General features: G+C 46.2%; 2 protein-coding genes across 2 annotated transcripts; one reads left to right on the forward strand and one right to left on the reverse strand.

Annotated features, from left to right (window-relative positions):
* Positions 1–16,277: 16,277 nt before the first annotated feature.
* F5J12DRAFT_787220 (uncharacterized protein) lies at positions 16,278–17,376 on the forward strand (the record flags this gene model as incomplete). The annotated part of the gene is made up of 5 exons (XM_051743604.1): positions 16,278–16,327; positions 16,372–16,504; positions 16,560–16,997; positions 17,053–17,071; positions 17,105–17,376. The coding sequence occupies 5 exons, from the start codon at positions 16,278–16,280 to the stop codon at positions 17,374–17,376; spliced, it is 912 nt and encodes a 303-aa protein (XP_051594500.1).
* A 4,537-nt stretch (positions 17,377–21,913) lies between these two features.
* Positions 21,914–22,784, reverse strand: F5J12DRAFT_898741 (ATP4, subunit B of the stator stalk of mitochondrial F1F0 ATP synthase; the record flags this gene model as incomplete). The annotated part of the gene is made up of 4 exons (XM_051748128.1): positions 21,914–22,081; positions 22,135–22,398; positions 22,474–22,628; positions 22,685–22,784. The coding sequence occupies 4 exons, from the start codon at positions 22,782–22,784 to the stop codon at positions 21,914–21,916; spliced, it is 687 nt and encodes a 228-aa protein (XP_051594501.1).
* Positions 22,785–23,645: the final 861 nt, after the last annotated feature.

Raw genomic sequence — 23,645 nt, forward strand, 5'->3', positions numbered from 1 at the left:
AAGCAACTTCCAGCCTCATCCAGCTTCATGGCCATCCTCAGAGTAGTTGACTGGCTTTCCAAGCAGGCCATCTTCATCCCCACCCATGACACCATCACAGCCCCAGAACTTGCCAAACTCTTCCTACTCCATGTCTTTTCAAAGCATGGAGTACCAGCCCATGTAACCTCAGACCAAGGCTCAGAGTTTGTGTCTCACTTCTTCTGGTCACTCAGTAAGGCCTTGGATATGTGCTTACACTTCACCTCAGGCTACCACCTCAAGGGCAATGGCCAGACTGAGAGGACTAACCAGACACTGGAACAGTACCTCCAAGTCTACTGTAACTATCAACAGGACAACTGGGCCGACCTACTACCTCTGGCCTGGTTTGCTTACAACAATGCCCCTAGTGCTACTACCAGTGTTTCACCCTTCTTTGCTAATAAGGGCTACCACCCTAACATCTTGGTACACCCAGAATGCAACCTCACCTCCACTTGGGCTTGTGATTATGCAGTTGACCTGGACTCACTGCACCAGTACCTATGTGAGGAGATGACCCTTGCCCGACAATAATACCAAGGCCCAGCTGATGCTAAATGCATGCTGGCTCCAGACTTCAAGGTTGGTGACCAGGTGTATGTTAAAGCCAAATACTTCTGGTCAACCTGGCCTTCCAAGAAGCTCTTGGAGAAGAACCTCAAACCATATCCAGTCATAGCTCAGGCCAGTACCCACTTGTTCACACTGCACCTGCTGGACTCAATGTGCACAGTACACCCAGTCTTTCACATTTCCCAGCTTGAGCCAGCCATCCCTAATACCATCCTGAACCAGACTCAACCACCACCCCCACCAGTCAAAGTCAACAGTGAACTAGAGTTTGAGGTAGCAGAAATCCTTGACTCCAAGGTCAACTGACATTGCCAGTGTTGGCTTCAGTACCTAGTCCAGTGGACTGGCTATGAAGAGACCAACAAAGAAACCACTTGGGTACTCACTACAGAGCTGAACAACACATCTGAACTCATACAAGAATTTCATTCCAGCTATCCTAGTAAACCTGGCCCATTCCAATGAGGACTGGCTTCAACCAGCCTCAGTTCTCTTTTCAGTTCTCTCCCAGTATCTAATTTCCTTTGTCCTCTTACTTACCTTGTTTTTTCTTCTTTGTTTCCCTTACAGTACTGTATGTGACCAGACACTGGACATGACATTTGCAGAAGAAGGGAAAAAAAGGGTCTACACTAAGGCCTACTTGGCCTCAGCCATGGGCTCGTCTTCCCCCTCAGCTTCCTCTCCTTCACCCTCAGCCTGCAGCCACTCTGCTTCCTTGCACAGCTCCTCAGCATCAAGTTTGGATGAGCCTGAGTCCAAAGGGGTGACTGCCACCCTGAAGCTGTAGGACTTGTCAAGCATAGCCTTGAGCACATTGGTGATCTGGCCCAAGTTCTTGACCATGGCCTCTTGAAGCTTAAAGAGGCCTGCCAGGTTGTTGGCAATAAGCCCCACAACATCAATGAGTTGCTTGAGCTTATCTTCTAAACCTGAGAACCCCCCTGCACTGGTCTTCCTCACTCCACTCCCACTGGCTTCAGGCTCATTGACCTCCAGAACCTTGACTGATTTGGACTTCACCCACTTATTCTTGCTGGGCCCAGCATTGGGCATCCCTTCATCAGCCTTCCTCTTCTTTCCCTTGTCAACCCTCCTGACAGTTTTGGACCTGGCCTTGGTGTCCTTCCCATCCCCAGGCCACCAGCATTTCCCCTTGGACAGGTTGCAGCAGATGCAGGCAACCCATTTCTTGTTGCCATCTACAAGGAACTTGCAGATGACCTTTGCCCACATGCAATGAGTACAGCTAGAGGTCTTCAGATGAAAGAGGTGAAGGGAGTAAGAAAAAACTCACCCAGGGTCCATCACTACCTTCCTAACTTCACCCCTGGCCTTGCTACTAGTGGCCCCAGTGCTTGCCTTGTCACCCTTCCTGGCCTCAGCCTTGCATTTACACTTGGCCTCTCACCTCTCCTCCTCTTTGCACACCCTCTCCTCTTCAGCCTCCCACACTGCCTTCTTGGCTTTGGCTCTCTCCCTCTCCACTCTCTCAGCCTCAAGCTGAGCCTGCTCCTCCTGCTGGGCTTGTTCAGCCACCTTTTGTCTCTTCCTTTCCTTCACCTTCACCCTCATCACCTCCTCTTCATTGTCAGTGTCATATCTAATGTCATCATCAGGGACTTGGGCCCAGTGGATGATGACTTGGCCTTTATTGTTGTTATCAGCTGTGGTGGTCAGTCTTGAGTCAGACATGATGGATAAGATGTGAAAGAAAGATGCAAAGGGCTTAGTGAGCCACAAGTACCAGTTTTTGAAACTCAGCCTACCACTCTCACAGGGGTCTCATGGGTTTGACCCATAAGAGGGGGATACTGTCATAACTGTGTCTTGACCCTGGCTGGACTCAGCCTTGCACTCATCCAGTCCATCCTTGGTCTCATCAAACACCTACCCCCAAATGGTCTAGCATGGTTAACACTGATTTGCAGTGCATGTCACTTTGGTTAAGCTCTGCCTGGTCTTGTCCCCAGTCCACCCTGTTCCCAGTCTCCACTACCTTAGTCATACCTTACTAATACTAATCTTACCAATCATCTTAGCAATCTTTGTGAGACTGGCATTACTGGTCTCCATACTATAGCTACTTCTAGTATATAAACTCTTAGATACTCAGCCTGTACTCTCCAGTCTGAAATCAAATAAGTTCTATCTGTAACTCTCAGCCTTGGACTTGGACTGCAACCCATGCAAGGGAATAGCACTGCACCATCAGTCACTAAGTCCAATCAGTCCACTCCCTGTATCTCTGCCCCTTCCCTCTGATCCTGACCCCTCAGCCTCATGCCCACTTCAGTCTCTGGTCTGGCCTCAACCCAGACAACATGAACTTGACATCATCACTGGGTGCAATCTGGACAAGGTGGTACATGTGCCTCAAGTTAATTTTAGTGTAGATTTTGGCATGACTAGGGGAGTTGAGTAGATCAGATATTAGTGGTAGGGGGTACCAATCTTTCTTGGTGAGCTTGTTAAGGCCCTGGAAGTCAACACATAACCAGAGTGAGCCATTCTTCTTCTTTATGAAGAGGACCAGTGCAGTGTAGGGGGAAGAGGTGGGCCAGATGAAACCAGTAGTCAGGTTTTTGTCAATGAAGGCCCAGAGAGCTTGCAGCTCAACCAGGGATAGTGAGTAGATAGTTCCAACAGGTGGTGTAGTACCCTCTTCCAGTTTGATCTTAAGATTGTACTCCTGCTGTGGGGGGAGGGTAGATGCCTTGGCTTTGCTGAAGATGTCAGCAAAGTCATGGTAGTCCTTTGGTACACTGGCCAAGTCCAGTGTAGGGCTGGTAGAGGCAGACCAGGCCAGGACTGGGTCCAGTGGGTGTAGATGAAGCTGGAATTGGGTGGATCCCTCTAGCTTGCAAGCACATATGTATGCAGCTGCATTGATCAGGGCGACAACCAGTGAGTTGACAGACAGTACAGATGGTGCAGGGCCAGGGTTGGGTTGGTCAGGTAGACCAGGATTGGCAAGACTGGTTAAGACTGGTGTGGCAGGGGTTGTCAACAGGGTTGGCATTCCTCCTGTAGATGTCCAGAAAGTTAGACTGCTCAGTACCCAATCAATTGACAGATTGTAGCAGGTGAGCCAGTCATGTCCAAGGACTATCTTACATTCAGAATCCAATGGGGCTAAAAACAGGGTTACTGGGGTGACATTGCCAGTTGCAAATTGAACTGAAAGATCTACTGCTTGAGTGATAATGAAACTTGACAACCCATCAAAGAGCTGGAGTTGGAAAGGGGACATGGAGTAAGGATTAAATGAGTGTTGATTAGCAAATTCTTTATGTATAAAACTATGCATGGAACCAGAGTCCACTACAGTATGAAACTGGGGCAAACTGTGACTGACAATAGAAACATGGGGAGTGCATGAATTTGGATTGGAAAAAGTGGACACATTGAGATGAGCCTCTGTGAGTGCACAGCTGGAGTCAATGCAGCTCTCAGTCTGTGCGGAGTCCTGAGAGCTGCTACCTATTTTTTTGCCTTGGGGGCAGAGCCTGAGGTTGAGGCTGGTGCTGCCTCAGAGGTTGCCACAGCATGAGCCTTGGCTCTCCTGGCTTTCTTTGGACACTTATCTGTGAAATGTCTGGTTCCCCCACAGAACATACAGAGGTTGTTATCTTTATGGCATTTGCACTCCTCCAGTGTCAGCTTGCCATCTTTGCCCAACTTGCTTGAGTCCAGCTTGGGTGTGTTAGAGCCAGTCTGACCAGTTGAGGTGGATTTAGCTGAAGACTAGTTACTGGAGTTGCCATTTCCAGAGCTATTGCCAGTCTTGGATTTCTCTTGACCAGGCTTAGACTGGTTGTTGTGACCAGGGTTGGGAGTTGACTTGCTACCAGAGGATGACCCCTGGTGCTTACTGGACCACTGAATCTCCTCTTTGTGTTCCCAGTAGCACATGTCAATCTCCTGAGCCAAGTGGCAAAGTTCATGCAAGGTTCTTGGTTTGCCAACCTGGCAGACCTCATCTTTGATACAGTCAGGGAGGCCAGTGTAGAAGAAGTGGTGCAGAGCGCCATCACTGTATCCCTGACTTGTGAGGCAAGCTGGTTGAACTCAAACATGTACTTGTTGACCCAGTGATTGTCTTTCATCTGAAGGTGGTCTAGTTGGCTTTAAGCATCAACCACCAGGTCATGGGGTCCAAAAGTGGTCTGGAGCTCTATGACAAATTCCTTCCAAGAGTCCATCCAGTAGGGCCAGTCTTCTGGGTCTTTAGTCCCAAGTAGGTCTGGTTTGAACCACTCAAGAGCCATCCCTTTCAGGAATGACTGCACAAAAGTGACCTTGACTTGGTCACTTTGAAAGGCCTGGGGCTGGTCCCAGAAGTTGAGTTTGCATTGGATAAGAAAAGCATCCAACTTCTTTGGGTCTGTTCCATTGAAGGTGTCCAGTTTGCACAACTTGGTTCTAGAAGAGGACTCAGAGCTGGTGTGAGCATTGCATGTGAGAAGCTTGATGGCTTTGGTGAGGTTGTCAAGCATGGTTACACCAGGCTTGACATCATCTTCTGGGAGGGGATCTTTGTTGTCATTATCTGGGTCATCTCCCAGCCCATCATTGCCAGGACCATCATCACCAGGGTCATCACCACTGGGGTTGAAGTCATCTGGTTCATCATCCAGACCATTAGTGGGTGCAGGAGGTTGATCAGGGATGGGTGTAGTGGATTTGTGGGCTGAAAAGCTCCTGAAGTTGTGGGCTTTAGTGAGGTTATCAAGCATGGTTGCCCTGGGCTTGACATCATCTTCTGGGAGGGGATCTTCTTTGTCATTATCTGGGTCATCTCCCAGCCCATTGTCACCAGGACCATCATCACCAGGGTCATTACCACTGGGATTGAAGTCATCTGGTTCATGCAGGTCTGGTTCATCATCTGGATCATTAGTGGGTGCAGGTGGTTGATTAGAAGTGGGTGTAGTGGATTTGTGAGCTGAAAAGCCCCTGAAGTTGTTGACTTCACCAGGCGACCTTCTGGCTGTCCCTAAGGACACCAGGGCAGCAGCATGGTGCAAGTTGACAGCTGAGGCAGATTCAGGATTGGTGGTAGCACATACCTATGCTGCTTGGGTTCTAGTTTGGGTAGGCATGCTGAGAAAGTATTGCTGAGGCTTGGACAAAAGGGTAGTGACCCACACAAGTGTGAGTCTGAAATACTGTTAAGTCTGGTTCATCACCAGTCCAAAGCCAGTCTGGAGTCTGGTCAGGGGTCAGAGGATAATACAAGATACTAGGTTGTTAGGACTATTGGACTTAGCAACTGAAGGTGCAGTGCTATTCCCTTGTGTGGGCCATAGTCCAGTTGAGAGACAGAAGACAGAGAACAGAGGGGACTGGGTTAAGACAAGACTAAGTTGATTTCAGACTGAGGCTAAACAGATTATCCTATGGCTTAAATACTAGAGGTAACCTAAGTGTAACATAGCACCAGAGACCAGTCTGTGCCAGTACAGTGATGGTTGGTAAACTGATTGGTAGAACACTTCTTGACTCCACTCCATGTGGCACCCTGACAAGGACCCCAAAAGAAATTTTTCTTTGACCTTCTTGCCCCAGCCAGGATCAGCTGAGCCCATCGCAGGTTATAGTGATGTATAACAGCATTCTTACAGAGTTATACTCACAAGAACTGATGCAAAAACAATACCCACACCCCCATCCCCCTGTTTTATGACCTTGACAGGACAAATGTCTGTGAGGTCACATTCCCATGCCATGCCAGGCCCCCTGCCAGGACCCTGAATGTCACACCCCACCCAACTTGGTAAAACTACTAGAAGCAGTGGTTTATCACTTGATGAAATTATCAATGACCTGGAAGCTGAAATCAAAGATGTGGTAACAGCCAGGACCTTCCTGGATCAGCTCTACACAATACAGGGAGAACCAACCATGCTGGAACACATCTTGCATGCTCTCTTTTACATCTTGCAGACCAAGGGGGTGAACAACACCCTGCATTCAGCAATTTGCACCATGGCATATTTGGTCAGAGATCTTGCCACATCAGAACTTACTGAATCCATCATTGCAGTAGTCTCAAGCAAGATAGAGAACTCAGTCATAGCTGCCATCTCCCCACAAGTTGACAACATCCTCTCAGCTGCCAAAAACCTAGAGAAAACCAACAACAACATGAGGACTGCCAGTGACAACACCATCAGGACGATCAAATCGATCACAAACTCCTCTGGCCACGCAGACACCACCCAACTGGAGACCCATGTTAAAAATCTGATCAGGGAAATGGAAGTGATGAAATGGCACTAGCAGACATGAAGAACCATCTCAAGACCCAACCCCCCACTCTCCCCACTCCATACAGGGACACACTAGCATCAGCACCACCAAACCCAAACCATATCCCACTAGGAAATGATTTGCACCAGAATACACTAAGGCCCATGCAGCTATTAAGGATCAGCAGCTACTGATTGACCCCAATAGCAACCACCCCCTTCTGAACAATGCTGCAACAAGGGAGGCCATGACCTCATCAAACAAGCCCTAGAAACTATAGACTGGGTTGATGGCCCTGATTTGCAACTAAGATCAATCACACAACTATGCAACAATGGAATTCTTCTTGAATTCAACAACCAAGAAGCAGTAGATTGGATGAAAGAACAGGCCAACAAGACAGCTTTCCTTGAGAGACTGGGTGGAGAAGTTGTGATCAAGGACAGACACTTTAACATAGTAATCCCCTTCCTTCCAATAATGACTGAGACTGACAAACCAGAAACCCTACACAAAATGGAAAACAAGAATAACATCCCACAAGGCTCAATCACCAAGATCAAATGGATCAAAGACCCAGCTAAACACACTCCTAACTAGCACATAGCACATGCCCTTGCCTCCATCACATCCCCTGAGATCGCTAACCAGCTCCTCAGAGATGGCCTATACTGGGGCCTGGACAGACTCTGCCTGCATAAAGACAAGAGAGAACTGGTCAGGTGCCTCAGATGCCAATGCATTGGTCATCTTGCAAGGGACTGCAAACAAACATCAGACACATGTGGCATATGTGCTCAATCACACTGCACACAAGACTGCAATGCCCCCTCCCCCATCCCCTTCTGCATCAACTGCCAAAACAACACCCACACCAGCAAAGACAGAAATTGTCCTGACCTTATTGGAAGATGCAACACTATGAATGACTGTACCCCCAAAAACTGCATGCCCTACTTCCCCACCTCAGAAGAATGGATGCATGTCAAACTCCCAGCCCACTCAGTTAACCTGATCATTCCCACAAGCCCCCCAAGCACAATACCCACCATCAATGGCCCACTCAGACAAATAACACTAGGAGAAGCAATGAACCTACAATCCAGCCTGCCAAGATGCAGACAACCCAACAGAATCCAAGGCAGAAGAGGTGGCCTGCCCATACAACACAACATTCTTCACAATGCCTCACCTGCCCCCACACCCACTTCCCTCCCAATACCCCACCCCCCACTGATGACAGAAAATCAATCAGAGGACCCAAACCCAACCCCTTCACCAACTAATGCCTGAAGACCCACTGCAAGCCAATGCACTAACCAAACTCTGTATGTGGCAACAAAATCTCAATACATCTCACATAGCTCTACATTTACTAATAAACAGTCAACTAGTGCATGAATGGGACATCATCATGCTACAAGAACCTCCAATAGATCAAATTGGTAACACACAAGCTAATGCACACTGGAGAGTAGTCTACCCCATGAAGAGAATGACACAGAACAAGCCATGAGCAGTAACTCTTGTAAACTCCAGAATCAGCACTAACACTTGGGAATAGGTCAAGTTCCCCTCCACAGACATAGTTGTAACCCAACTAAGGACCACTAAGGGCACATACACCCTGTTCAACATATACAATGATTGTACACATGATCACACAATGGAAGACCTGAGCACTTTTCTAGCCACCAACATAAGGGACATATGGTGATTGATGAGTGACCAGATGCTATGGCTGGGCAACTTCAACAGACATCACCCCTTGTGGGACAAAACACACAATCACCACCTCTTCACCACAACAGCACTCACATTGGCACAAAAGTTACTCAAGCTGGTAGCTGACTATGGAATGACCCAAATGCTGCCCAAAGGGATACCCACCCTACAGTTGTTGTCCACAGGTAACTGGACATGACCAGATAATGCCTTCTGCATGGAATCCATGCTTGAAGACCTGATCAGCTGTGACACAAGCCCTGAAAACCATGGACCTAATACTGACCATGTACCAATCCTTACATGTTTAGAGACCTCCCTTATGCTGTCTCCTTGCATCTCCTACTTGGAAGGTTTCCTTGAGCTTGGTGACAAACTCATCCCAGCCATTGAAGATCCTGAGGTCCCCAAGAGCAGTCATGTTTTCATTGACATAGGCTTCTGCAAAGGCACAAGCTGAGCCACTCCCCATGTAAGAGAGGGCAAACATGATCTTGGATTGGTCCTCATAATAGATGTGTTTGTTTGTGGTGAGGTAAAGCTTGATGCTGCTTAGCCAGGTGGGAAAGTCCTGGTGAGCTCCAGTATATGAGAAAGGTTTGTTCAGGCCAATTTCTTTCAGTCCCCCTCCCTTAGAGTCGTGTTCCTTTCCTTTCCCCTCAGAACCTCAGGAGGGGCCTTTAGGCCTTACCACATCTCTGCTGAAGATGGATTTGTAGAATTCAGCAGCAATTTTGGGGGTTACCCTAGTCTGGCTGGCAAAGGGGTCTTGGGTGTTAAGACCAGGTGTTGCCTGAGTGAGTTCTTCTGCCATCAGGTTGGTAGAAGTTGGAAGGTATATATTTGTCAAAGTTGATGATGAGGGGTCTGCTGGTTTGGCTGTTCCTTGTGGTTGGGTTTCAATGTTCGAGCTGATAGGCTTTGGGTTGCAATAAGTAATAAAGTCGATTGGTGAGGTTGATTCTGCTGCTTGCCCAAGTTGGGGCCTTACAGGCAGGTCTTCAAGATTTATATGAGGGTGTGGAGTTTGCACTGAAGGGTGATGAATAAGTGGCCTTGCTTGGAGGACTTCTTTTCCTTTACAAGAGGGCATGGGGGGTTTGAACGAAGAGGCTGCTGATGGAGGCCTCTTACTTCCTTCTTCTTGGTGTAAAGACATGTTGACAAAGAGGAAGGTTGATGCCAAAAGTTAGGGGCTAGCTCACTGGTGATTAACACTAGTGGTTCCTGTAGTGGTGGTGGGAGGTGCTTGTTTTGCAGGCTATTTTGCCTAGCAAGGATTCCAGAGCACAGGTATCCAAAGAGTAGTCTGGTCTTTGATGTGGCTGGGTGATTCAAAATCTTCTGTTATGCTGATGACTCATATCACATCACAAATTGAGTACAATGAGGTACAAGCATGTGACTGCATGAGAAGTGATGTGTAATTTAACTTCACTAGTGGCAGGACACTAGTCTTCGCCAACCAAAGTCATACTGTCAAGTCCTCTTGGGTACAGTGAGCAGAGCTAAGGGTGGTTGCAAAGTGGATTTTGAATGAGTGAGCAGTATGATACATGTGAGTTTATATACATATTGTAAAGTACTGCAATCCAAACACTTTGAAACATTTGAACATACACCCAAGTCCTGAACAGGTATCATCTAGTCACCTTTACATGGGTGCAAGGGTGAGTGAGTCTGTGCAGCAGAAGGGACTGGGAGTGAACATGCAGTGAGGCAAGGGTAATTGTGTATATGACATATGGGCATAAATGAGTACTGGGGGTACATGTGTCACGTGACTGCATGGATCAGGGCCACCAGCAGATCACAGAAGGGAGGGTGGACAGACGTAGTAGTCTGGCTATAGTACAACACAGGGTAAACAGGGGTAGGATATAAAAGGAAACATACAGAATGCGAGTTCACCATGTAGGCAGTGGCTCGCAGGTGGCAGAACATCATCACTCGAAAGCACAATGAGTGCAAACATATCATGGAGTGTCTATAAAAGGAAATAATGTGAGTGCAGCATAACAGTTTATATACATCTATGGAGTACTGCATAACAAACATTCAAAAATGTTTAAACATACACCTGAGTTCCTACTAAGGCATCACTGAGTCATAGTGAGTCACCATGCAGCAGGACCACATGTATAACTGAGTCTGCACAGCAGAAGGAACCAGGGGTAAATGTATGACAAAGGAAGGGTAACTGCTTACATGACATACAGGGGTACACATGTCATGTGACTGCATGGATCAGGGCCACCAGCAGATCACAGAGGGAAGGGTAAACAGACATGGTCCAGCTATGGTACAACACAGGGTAGACAGGGGTAAGGCACAAAAGGAAACATACAGAGAATGCTGGCCTGACTGCATAGGCAGTGGCCTGTGGGTGAGAACATTGTCACTCGAGAGCATGACAAGCCCAAATGATATGGTACAAAGTCTAAAAAGGAAACACATGTGAGCACAGCATAACATGTGGCATGTACATGGTCACAAACATGAATGCTATGCCTGACATGCACCCTTATTCATGCAAGGTGCTGGGTGGGTAGATGGAGAAATCATCAAGACCTTGTGGTCACTACTCAACATTGCATCCACTTCAGCCTGGGGCATGAGTTCCCCACACCGCCAGGAGCTGTTGGCTTTTCAGATCAGTGATTGCAACTTCATGAAGATGATTTGCATGGGTATGAGCTTCTATTCATGTGCTAACCTTCCTGACTGTTTGTGTTTAGTCAATAGTCTGATATGGAAACTGACAACTGTGAGGGTAGTGGTGGATATGGCAAAATGGGCATTCAAGACATTGGATGAAGCAGTGTCTGCAATGCAATGTGATATGTGGACCTACCAAGAGCAAGTGGCCTTCAGAGACCAAATGGTTGACCCCTCCACCATGGATATCTTTGAAGTGCAAATGAAGAAGGGTAAGGTTCACACCTGCTCCTCCTTTCGCAATACATCTGAAATGTTCACTAGCCCCAACAGTGCATACCATTGAACTGGAGTTTTTGAACAATATGACATCAAGCAGAGCGCAGCATGGGATGGGAAGTTGGCGTGCTCGCAGTCTCAGGTTGGAAGAAGTGGCAATCACATTGCACATCAATCATCACAATGTTGGTGTACATGCACCAGAGCTGAAAAGATTGGTAATTGCATGACACAAGGAGTGCTTATTATCAGAGCAGTCAGGGTTTATTGCAGATGCTGCCATATACATCTGTCTACAGCAAGATGTGGGAGGTGATTGGAATCCAATCAATGAGGAAGGCAATGAACTTTGGGATGGCTGGTGCATGTCCAATGGATATCTATTGGATGCTGAAGACCCAAATGGAAGCTCTGATGAAACACTCACAGCTGATACCACTGACCTTGGAGGGATAGCTATGTTTCTGCTTCCATTGAATGTTGGAATGGCTGCTTTCCATTCCTGCAATTCAGACCGTCTCCATGATATGGAGCTGAGGCTCTGGATCGGTCAAGCGAATGATGCACTAAACAGGCTTTGGCTTGCCTTGGTAGACAAGGCTGTGGTCTTCTGGAATGTGGTGCGACATGCCAAAAGCTATAGTATGAAAACACACACCTGGGATGCGATCCATACAATTAACAGAGCAGTTTGGAAGCAAGCTGCAATATACAAGCAATGCCAAAAGACAATGGTCACTCTGGGTGCAAGTGCCAAGACCCTTACCTGTTACCAGCAATTGCAGACATTGGGTCTCACCATGACCACAGCCACCATAACTCAGAATGCACATGTGCACTGGGTCAGCAATTTGCCTTGGTTTTGGCCTGTTGATGTTCTGATGGATATGGAATCCATCACTTGGATGTCAGAATGTATGCCTTTCATCTATGTATGTATAGATCAATGTTGACTTTACACATAGTTTACTGCACTCATTGGCTTTGAGCCAAAGCAGTGTGGGACTATTGGTTGGAAGAGGAACAGTTTCTGACAGCTGAATTTCAATGGACAATCAATTACTTCAATTATCGAGCTGTCCAATGGTGCACCTGCCACTCGGAATGCGATGCACTCAGTGCCAGCTGTTATGCTGTGAGGCAGATAGCAGTGTATGAGAGGCTTGTGGAGCATGCTAAGTTGAAACAACAGAGCATGAGCTTGAAGTATGTCCCAGCTTCGATGGATATTGATGCTAGCAATGTGTAGCCATAGTTGGACGAGTGTCTATCATGCAATGTAACCATTCAGGTCGAGTTCATTGATAGAAATTAAATTGCAGTTGCAGAAGTCCATATCAGCCTTAAGCAATCTTCCATTTTCTGCAATCCGAGCATATCTTCTGAACAGTACTCAAATAGAAGCAGTATGGTATTGTCAGGATATGACAATACAGAAGGTGGGTATCATAACAGCAAACCTATCTCTCTACTGTGAGGGGGGGAACTCTGTATTGCTGAATACGCCTTGGACATATCTACCCATTGCACCTACATCCTTGCTCTGGCACTCCCACTCCAACCCCACTGGGTGATCTGCCAGGTCAGCCCTTCCATGATATGAGTATACCATGCCCTCACCTGGCTGAAGTCCTCTGTCAGTCTGGCCAGCAACATTCAACCTGGATTGGCACTCCTCAGGTGGAGGATTGCAGCAAATATTTGGGATTGTTGAGGCTGCTGTTGTGACTCACATTGCACCTGATCATAGTTCCCCATCTCCAGGGTGCCCTCAATTGAATTGGCCCTCTTGCATCACCATGGACTCAATGGCTGGGTCACCTTCCAATCCACTCATCTCACCATGGACTCAATGGCTGGGTCACCTTCCAATCCACTCATCTCAGCATTGACAGGATGTCCTGAACCCACCACCACATCATTCCCATCATCACTGGGGGGAGGTGGTGTGACAAGTCCAGAGGTTGGATCATCAGGAGGAGGTAGTCAACCCACAGCCAATGCAACAACTTCCAACTGCTGTCACACACCAAAGGTGTTTGGTGAGGTGGACATGGATACAGCTGATGAATGGAGATGAAGACCATAGCCCTCATGTGAAGAAGGACAGCCAGAAATGTCAGCAGTCATCCCTCACACAAGAATGAGTCATCAGTGCCAAAGAAAAAGAAAGGGAGTGAGTTAAGCAATGGTTAAAACTCTTAAGTGCCTGTGTATGGCATTCCGGTTTTTGACATATCTCTGCTGTTTCTGCAGATACAGAGACCATTCCCACACTTGCTTGTAGTGCTCAGCCACATGATCCTACCTTCCAAAATTGGAAAGGATGTGCACACTCCACACATTTCTACAGCACTCCCTCCAAAAGATGCTCATTTCACTAATTCTTCTGATATGGCTGCCTCCACATCAATCATTTCACTTGTCCCCTTTTCTAGGGACCATGGCTACATATATCTACCAGGAGTTCCTACCAGCTTCTGTCCTGAAGCATCCTGGTACATCCCACCCTCATCTGTGCCCTCTCAGCCCATCCAGCTTGGACAGCATGTTCTTCTTGTCAGTATGACCTCTAGGAGGACATTCTTTGGTTGCCTCAGGTCTGTCATTTGCTTGGAAAGGTCTTATGTGGTTGTTTCAGTCTCTCCAGTCCAAGAAGCATATGGATCCTTCCTCCCTGCTCCCTGCAATGTCTTCATACCAGTCTCATCTGTCATTCTTCCAAGATTGCAACAGCTACAGTATAATCTACTGTTCTCCACTCTCTCTGATCACATCCATGACAAGTATGATGCACATCTTGCCTCATTGTAAGATATAGCAGAAGACACTACCCCTTCATCCTCTCTTCCAACAGAGCCTCATTCATGAAGTTTTTATTTGCTTCACTGAGAGGATGGTTTGGGGGGGAAAGTTGTGATCCCCTATGCTCCTGTCACCCCACAGACTCCCAAAGCTTGACCCCTGTTGACATCTGACTCATCCTGTCTGCTTTTGGATGTACTATATCAGCATCAGATCAGCACTGCCTCTCTGTCATCCCACCTTGGCCTAGAAGCGATCTCTTTGATATGTGACATGCACAGCCTCCCCCTAATGCAATTCCAGTGTGCTTTCCCAGTTCCTGACATTACTTGACTCATACTTTGACATTCTGACTGTCTTTGACTCACCTATTGCAAATACTTACCAATCTTTTGACTTTGCTTACTGATTCTTCACTTTTTGGCTTGCTAATCCTTACCAATGCTTACCAATGCTTTCCAAGATGATTACCCATTGCTTACATTCCTTACTCATCGGTTACCAATCACTTACCAAGTGTTTGCACCTTGTTTTCCATAGGCAACACCCCTGTACTGTATATAAATCACTGTACTTAGATAGCTAAAAAAGGAAGAAGACATCAGAGAGCCCCACTTGCTCACATTTTATCATCACTCAGTAATTCATTCAGCAGCTTTGATAGTTGAGACTTTATTAAGGGTCTAACTATTGTCTACTTTGCTTATCCTTGTCTATCATCAATATACATCACTCCAAGCCCTCCCTGAGCTCAGTGCAGCTCAGAGCATCAAATTAAGTTGTCATCCATCCTTCTGTAGGCTGACAGCAGTCTACCCTATCACATTCTTTTGCATTCCTGCTCCTTCTTCATCAGGAGCACCCCCAACCCTCAGCACTCATCTTTGAGTGTTATAGCTTGCAAAAACCCTCCCAAAGAACAGGTTCTACCATCTAGGTACTGCATAGGCACACCACCACTCACTCTTTTTGTCTTTTGTGTTGGTTTTGGTTGGTTTTCACCACTGAACCACACTTTGACTCACACCGCAAAGCCTTGATGGCCCAAATTGCACTATCCAACCTTTGGTCCAACACCATCTGATGCAATGACAATGCTGCATATTCATCAGTGATCTGCCTCACCACTGTGTGTACCTTCTTCTCAGATGACTTCTGATGGGACATCACCTCTGCAACATCATCAGCCATGGTTCACATCTGTTCTTCAAACAGGCCAGGTGTAGCAGCTTGTCAATGACCATCAAAGACATTCAGCCTTGTTTTCACTTCCAGCATTTGTGCTGATATCATGTCATGGAATTGAAAGAGCTGGTTGAGCTTGTCACAGATGTTGACTTTGAATAGTGATGACGGTTGTTGCTGAGGTGTTGGAGCAGATGGTGGGTTGGGGACTGATGGGATGGGAGTGGAATCAGTTGCCATATGTTGATTACATGTCAGATATTTCAAGCTTGTCATGAATAGAGGGAGCGCAACATATGATTTGTTCTTTGATTCTGCATTATCTACATCATGGTGACAGGCCCATCCATATCATGCACCATAATCCATAATATGTCTGACAGGCCATCCGTCTGATGCAGCATCATCAGTGATATCATGCACAGGCCCATCCATTTGATGTAACACCATCTGCAATATGCTGGACAGGCCAGTATATATGTTGTGATCTGGCCAATCAAACCATCAATGGGCCCATCTATTTGTTCCTGCATCATTTGTGATGGGCCCATCAATTTGTTGTGACACTGCATCCCCCAAATGTCAGAAGGGCCTGCACATAGTTATGACAGCTCTGTCATGGGCCCACTCTTATGTTGCTGTCACTCTGGGTCCTCAGGCCTGTTTATGTGTCACAGCTTAATTAATTTGATGGGCCCACACTGGGCTTTATATGAGTAATGTTAATTTGGCATGTGGGCTACCCATATGTTGTGACTAAGCATGACTACACCATGTGGTACAATGACATGCTACTGTTTGGCATGACCTACATTATATGCAGGTGAGTCATTCATTCAAATATCTGGTGCAACCAACCAACTCTAGAAATAGTGACACCCCTTACTCTACCTGGTATGAAGACATTCTAATTTACTCCTCCAAAGACATAGCAAACTGCACTGATCTCAAATTGGGGGACCTCATTCTGATTTTTTTGATGAGCAGTGTGGACAATGAGGTATGTGCCATCCCCAGCATGCTGAAGGTGCCACCCAGTCTCATTCAGTTCATAGACAGGTAATCAGTGGTGCAGCATGGACGTTGCCTGTTGGCTGGCAAATTATGGCTTTGGAAGGAGTCTCTTGCAAGCCACTGCCACACTCCAGTTTGTTGATTTCATGAACTTCATTTCCAAGTGGTGTGACAGTGTCTGTGAGGTGCTAAGAACAGATCCTCAACATCTCCTTGGATGTAGACACTACAAACTTGCCTGCATCATTGTGGAGGAGCATATTGAGTTCCCTGACCCTGCCATCCTGGTGATGTATCTGTTACCTCTTACCTTGTGGTTGGACAATGGACATCCTCCCATTACCATTGTGACATCTCACCAGGCTGATCTCACATCCTTGGCAGAATTTTGTTTGCAGCACCTTAACTGGCCACTGGATGTCATTCAGTCCAGATTGGCAGATGCTCATGCTGGTGTGGCTGCACATGCACTTATACAGGTAAGTTCTGTGATTATAAACACATCCACCCTGCCCCATCATCCACCATACCCAGCTGCCAGGCAATCTCAATGGTGAGAGACTGCAATGTGATCTTTGAGTCACAGGCTATTTCAACGAGTCACTGTCCTCATCCACACACAAGCTCTTTGTTCCAATCCAACCCCTTGCAACATCAGGCAAGAGGAGTGATGGTGATCCATTCTATGACATGGAGATTGTGGCAGTCATGTTGGAATACTTGAGGCCTGACTTAGTGTCAGGCTCTGTCTGTCCATCTTCCCCATTGTCTTGTGTGGAGTTGGCAGATGAGAATGTGGAGGTCAAGGATACATTGTGTCTCAAGGCTGGGATTGATGATCCCATGAATGAGGGCTAGTCAGGCTTACTACACACTTTTTGTAGCATCATATCAGCTCGTGAGTGGCACATTATATGCACTTTTCAATCCATCCCTTACAACCCATGGGTAGAGATGGCTTCAACCTTGCTTGTGACTACAATCTGGTTGATATGGTTAACATATGATGTATGCAAGAGTGCTTGGAGGAAGACAACATCCTATGGATGAGTGTTCAATTTTTCAGGCAGCAGAGTGTAGAAGGAATGCATACACTGTGAGGCCATTCAGCTTCCTTGTCTCATGATATCTGTACTGTCTTAGCCAGGATACTCCTCAGTGGAACATTGTATCCCATATTGTCGAAGACAAAGATGTTTGTGTTCACATCACCTGCCACTTGGTAAACAACTTTCAGCTCTCCATGCTGGCCAAAACTATGTCCACATCGTCTTAGCTCCCAATGGAGCATGTATATGCCCTATCATCGAAGACCAGCCAAAAACTGTGTCCACACCATCTTAGCCAGGGTACTCCTTGATGGAGTACCTACATCCTTTATCATCAAAGATGAAGTTTTGTTTGTATTTGTGTCACCCACCATTTGGTCACTAATTTTCAACTCTTTATGCCAACCAAGAATCATGCCCACATCATCTTAGCTGGGGTACTCCTTGGTGGAACACATACATACCCTATTGTTGTTTGCACTTGCATCATTTGCCATTTGGTAAATCAATTTCAGCTTTCCATGTCAGCCAAAACCATGCTTACATTGTATTAGCTGGGGCACCCTGCAATGGAGCACATACACTCACCTATTGTCAAAGAGGAAGATGTTCACATTACATTGGTAAACAACTTTTGGCTCTCACATTCATTTTGCCAATATTAGAACTGTTTCAGTCCACCTCAATGATGGCCCCAAACATATTATATGTGATGCTGTTTCAACAGTTCATGTGCAAACTACCACTACTTGGCATTGAGTTCTCCCAATGCATACTCACCCACCTGCCTTACAGCTGTATAGTGGTGCAAACTCACCATTCAATGTGACAGCAGTAAAGGGGTTACATTACCAACATATTCCCCAATGTCACCTGCTTTTGACATATTCACTGTCCAGCCCACTGTGAGTCAAAGTGTGGTTCAGTGGTGAAAACCAACCAAAACCAACACAAAAGACAATGAATGTGAGTGGTGGTGTGCCTATGCAGTACCTAGATGGTAGAACCTTTGATTTGGGAGGGTTTTTGCAAGCTGCAACACTCAAAGATGAGTGCTGAGGGTTGGGGGTGCTCCTGATGAAGAAGGAGCAGGAATGTGAAAGAATGCAATAGGGTAAACTACTGTCAGCCTACAGAAGGATGGATGATGACTTGATTTGATGCTCTGAGCTGCACTGAGCTCAGGGAGGACTTGGAGTGAAGTAGATTGGTGATAGATGATAATAAGTGAAGTAGACAATAGTTAGACCCTTAATAAAGTCTCAACTACCAAAGCTGATGAATGATTTACTGAGAGATGATAAACTGCAAGCAAGAGGGGCTCTCTGACATCTTCTTCTTATTCAGCTATCTAAGTACAGTGATTTATATACAGTACAGGGGCATTGCCTATGGAAAACAAGGTGCAAATGCTTGGTAAGTGATTGGTAACTGATGAGTAAGGAATGTAAGTGATGGGTAATTGTCTTAGAAAGCATTGGTGAGCATTGGTAAGGATAAGTAAGCCAAAAAGCAAAGAATCAGTAAGCAAAGTCAAAGATTGGTAAGTATTGGCAATAGGTGAGTCAAAGACAGCCAGAATGTCAAAGTATGAGTCAAGTAATGTCAGAAACTGGGAAAGCACACTGGAATCACATTAGGGGGAGGCTGTGCATGTCACATGTTGAAGAGATCACTTCTGGGCCAAAGTGGGATGACAGAGAGGCAGTGCTGATCTGATGCCAATATAGTACATCCAAAAGCAGACAGGATGAGTCAGATGTCAAGCTTTGGGGGTCTGTGGGGTGACAGGAGCATAGGGGATTGCAACTTTCCCCCCCCTAACCATCCTCTCAGTGAAGCAAATAAAAACTTCATGAATGAGGCTCTGTTGGAAGAGAGGATGAAGGGGGAGCATCTTCTGCTGTATCTTGCAACAAGGAGGCAAGATGTGCATCATACTTACCATGGATGTGATCAGGGAGAGTGGAGAACAGTAGATTATACTGTAGCTGTTGCAATTCTGGAAGAATGATGGATGAGACTGGTATGAAGACATTGCAGGGAGCAGGGAGGAAGGATCCATATGCTTCTTGGACTGGAGAGACTGAAATGACCACATAAGACCTTTCCAAGCAAATGACAGACCTGAGGCAACCAAAGAGCATCCTCCTAAAGGTCATACTGACAAAAAGAATGTGCTGTCCAAGCTGGACAGGCTGAGAGGGGGCAGATGAGGATGGGATGTACCAGGATGCTTCAGGACAGAAGCTGGTAGGAACTCCTGGTAGATATACATAGCCATGGTCCCTAGCAATGGGGACAAGTGAAATGATTGACATGGAGGTGGCCATATCAGAAGAATTAGTGAAATGAGCATCTTTTAGAGGGAGTGCTGTAGAAACATGTGGAGTGCACAAATCCTTTCCAATTTTGGAAGGTAGGATCGCATGGCTGAGCACTATAAGTGAGTGTGGCAATGGTGTCAGTACCTGCAGAATTGGTGGAGATATGTCAAAAACCAGAATGCCATACACAGGCACTTAAGAATTTTCATCAGTGCTTAACTTGCTTCCTTCATTTTTCTTTGGCATTGACAACTTGTTCTTGTGTGAGGGATGACTGCTGACATTTCTGGCTGTCCTTCTTCACATGAGGGCCATGGTCTTCATCTCCATTCATCAGCTGCATCCATGTCCACCTCACCAAACACCTTTGGTGTTTGCCCACATTGCCTTCCTCTTCTCCAACATCACCATGGTACCCAAAATTGCCCCCCTTCAGTCCCATGTTTCTGCAGTACTCACCAACTGACTTATCCTTTTAGCCCTACATCCCCTAACCCCCATGCAGCAGAGGGGGCTACATAACAGACATACTCACCAATGTTACCAGCTCTTGATTGTATTCACCAACCAGCTCATGGTATTCACCTACATCACCTTCCTTCTCACCAATGTCACTATGGTACAGTCTGCAGTCACCCCCCTTCAGTCTGACATCTCTGCAGTACTTACCAAATAGTCCATCCTTTTAGCCCCTTGTCTGCCAACTATGATGCAGCAAAGTGGCTGCATCACCAACAAATGCCACCTGCCGTCAATCAAATTCACTAACCAGCCTGTGGTATTTATTCATCCACATCACCTTCCTTCTCACTGACATCTCAAATGGCACATCCACAATTGCCTTCCTTCAGTCCCACATCTCTGCAGTATTCACTAACTAGTCCATCCATTTAGCCCCATGTTTCCTTACTACAACAGCAGCAGAGTGACTACATCATTGACATACTCCCCAACATCACCCACAACCAGTCCATGGTATTCACCTATGTTACCCTCCTTCTCACCAATGCTGCTGCAGTACAGTCTGCAACCACTTTCCTTCAGTCCCATATCTCCACAATACTCACCAACTAGTCCATCCCTTAGTCCCGCCTCTCCTAGATGTAAGTCACATTCATCTGTCAGTGAACTAGTCACTAACTTCACTAGATTCACCTAGCACAACTTTTCATTCTGCCTTGATCACTTTACCAACCATCCCTTTCTCATGCCATCCTCACTGCAGCTTGTAAGTAATTTATCTTGCTTGCATAGTTGCATTACTCATGGCTCTGTGACCCCTGCAAAAATGTCACTCTCATCTTCAAAATACTCACCCATGTTACCAGTGTCACCCCCTCCTCTCAACCAATCATTGTGAGTGGATCCTTTTTTCATGCAACTGATGTATTAACACTCCTGTAGCTCTGACTTCTCCAATGTATTCTCTAGCCTGTGCATAAACAACATTGACTTTAGTCCTACCAGTAATGACTGCTGATCCCCTCACAGCTCCTGCTTATTGCAAGTGTAGCCTCCATTCCCACCATGTATGACTCAACATCCCCATGATGGTCACCTTCTAGCCCTACCCTATGATACAATGTATCATTGAAGATGAAGATATTTGCAGTTTGTGTCACCTGCCATTTGGTAAACAAGTGGTGGCTTTGGAATGGGTCATCAGCACTGCTGACAGATGAGGTGCCACAATTGACTTTAAGGATGAAACCTAATTAAAATCACATGTATTTTCACTAGTTACACAAATCCTTGTTCATTACACTTGATGATATGCATGTACCTCACATCAGATTTGTTTATTGCACCCTTCTAGTGAGAATTGCAGTGAGCAGGTCATGAGGTAGTGAATCTGGTTTCATGGACAATTATATCAATATTCAGGATAAGTTTGATAAAAAAAGTTAGCTGCTGTGCTACATTTTCTATCAGTAATCTAGCTAGCCACAACTTCCCTAGATCACTTTGCTTTTCACAAGTCCTGTTATCATCTATTGTCAGAGGTAATTTGTGGAGAACTCATAACACAATTGACTTATGCTCAAGCTCTGTCACAGCATCAGCCAATATCTCCTGCATCTTCTTGTCCCTGAGATTGGATGTAACCCCTGCAATGATAGTTTTTGCAAGCTCAACCTGCTCACACTCCTTCAGCTGTTGCTCATAGCACACCAACCAGGCAGTTTCCTATGTATGCAATGTCACATCAGATCTAAAATACTAGGAGACTATGCCCTGACCTTTGAAACAGGAAAGAACCCCTTTGTTAGCAATATGATGTCCTTTATCTGTTTAACAGAGTGGATGCAGACTTTTACAGCCTGGGTATGTTTGGCACACAAGTTTTCTAAAGTGGTCTTGTTGATGTGGTCTTTTACAGCCTGGGTATGTTCAGCATGCAAGTTTTCCAAAGTGGTCTTGTTGATGCAGTCTTTTACAGCCTGGGTATGTTCAGCACATGAGTTTTCCAAAGCAGTCTTGACACATTCAATGTGGCCATTGACCTAGTCACAATCAGGCCCACTGATAAGCTAGGGACATGATTATGAGTGTAACCACATATTAACAGAACCATGTACCTTGGCAATGTAAGCAAGGAGGATGAATGTCCCTGCCACAGCCACCACAACACCAACTTCTTGAGAGGTGGCCATAGCAGGAATGCCAGTGCCAAGGATTGCAGTGCCAGCCTTGGTGATGAGGTTTGGGGAGGACAGGAGGAGATTTGTGATTTCTGAAGCATGCTCAGCAGGAGGGGGATTTGATGTGCTGTAGCAAGAAGGCCAGTACTGAGGATTGCAGTGTCAGTCTCAGCAATGAGGTTTGGGGAGGATGGAAGGGGATTTATGATCTCTGAAGCACACTCAGGAGAGGGATTTGATGTGCTCATGACACAGCTGGAGGTGAGATCATCAGCTAACACAGCCTGGTTTGAGAGTTGGACTGAGAAAATGTACATATGCATTGATCATGTGGGCAATGGCAGGCACTGCATGTTAACATGGCTTCAAGGTGAACTGTAAGTACACAACCTGTTAGTGGTTGTACATGAATAAACCAGATGCCTTGTGTATTCAGTGCAATCCTGGGCACAGTTGTGATACTTTGTAGACAGAACCAGAAATATCTAGTCATCATAGCTGCACCATATTTATGCTAGTCCTCAGAATTCATTGCACTTCATAGTATATCTATTGCAAATAACTAGGTGACATTGTAGCTTCTAGCCTTAGACTTGTGACATCTCAACTCCCACATAGCCACATCAAGTCAGTTTACGACCAGTAACTGAATATCCTGTCATGATGGTCAGACAGAAGGCATCTGGCACCAAGCATGCCATGTCATCCCCAGACAGGCCCAAAAAGAGGACAAGGGTGTCCACCACAAAGGAACCACCTAGCTTATACACCACCCACCAAATTAAAGAAGCTGGCAAGGAGACTCACCTCCAGGCAGCAAAGATGAGGGCAGCATACTTGGGACAGATCCACCAAGCATGCTCATGGCTGCAGAGCCATTTTCCAGAGGAGGGGATGCCACTGACTCTGAGTCACACCAGAGATGACTCTGAAATCTACAGTGATCCAAATTTTAAGAATGCATTTGAGCATTGTGAGTCAAAGTGTGGTTCAGTGGTGAAAACCAACCAAAACCAACACAAAAGACAAAAAGAGTGAGTGGTGGTGTGCCTATGCAGTACCTAGATGGTAGAACCTGTTCTTTGGGAGGGTTTTTGCAAGCTATAACA

This window comes from Pisolithus orientalis, assembly GCF_024613125.1.
Source record: "Pisolithus orientalis strain OTSU chromosome Unknown F5J12scaffold_93, whole genome shotgun sequence".
In the NCBI taxonomy this organism is placed as follows: domain Eukaryota; kingdom Fungi; phylum Basidiomycota; class Agaricomycetes; order Boletales; family Pisolithaceae; genus Pisolithus; species Pisolithus orientalis.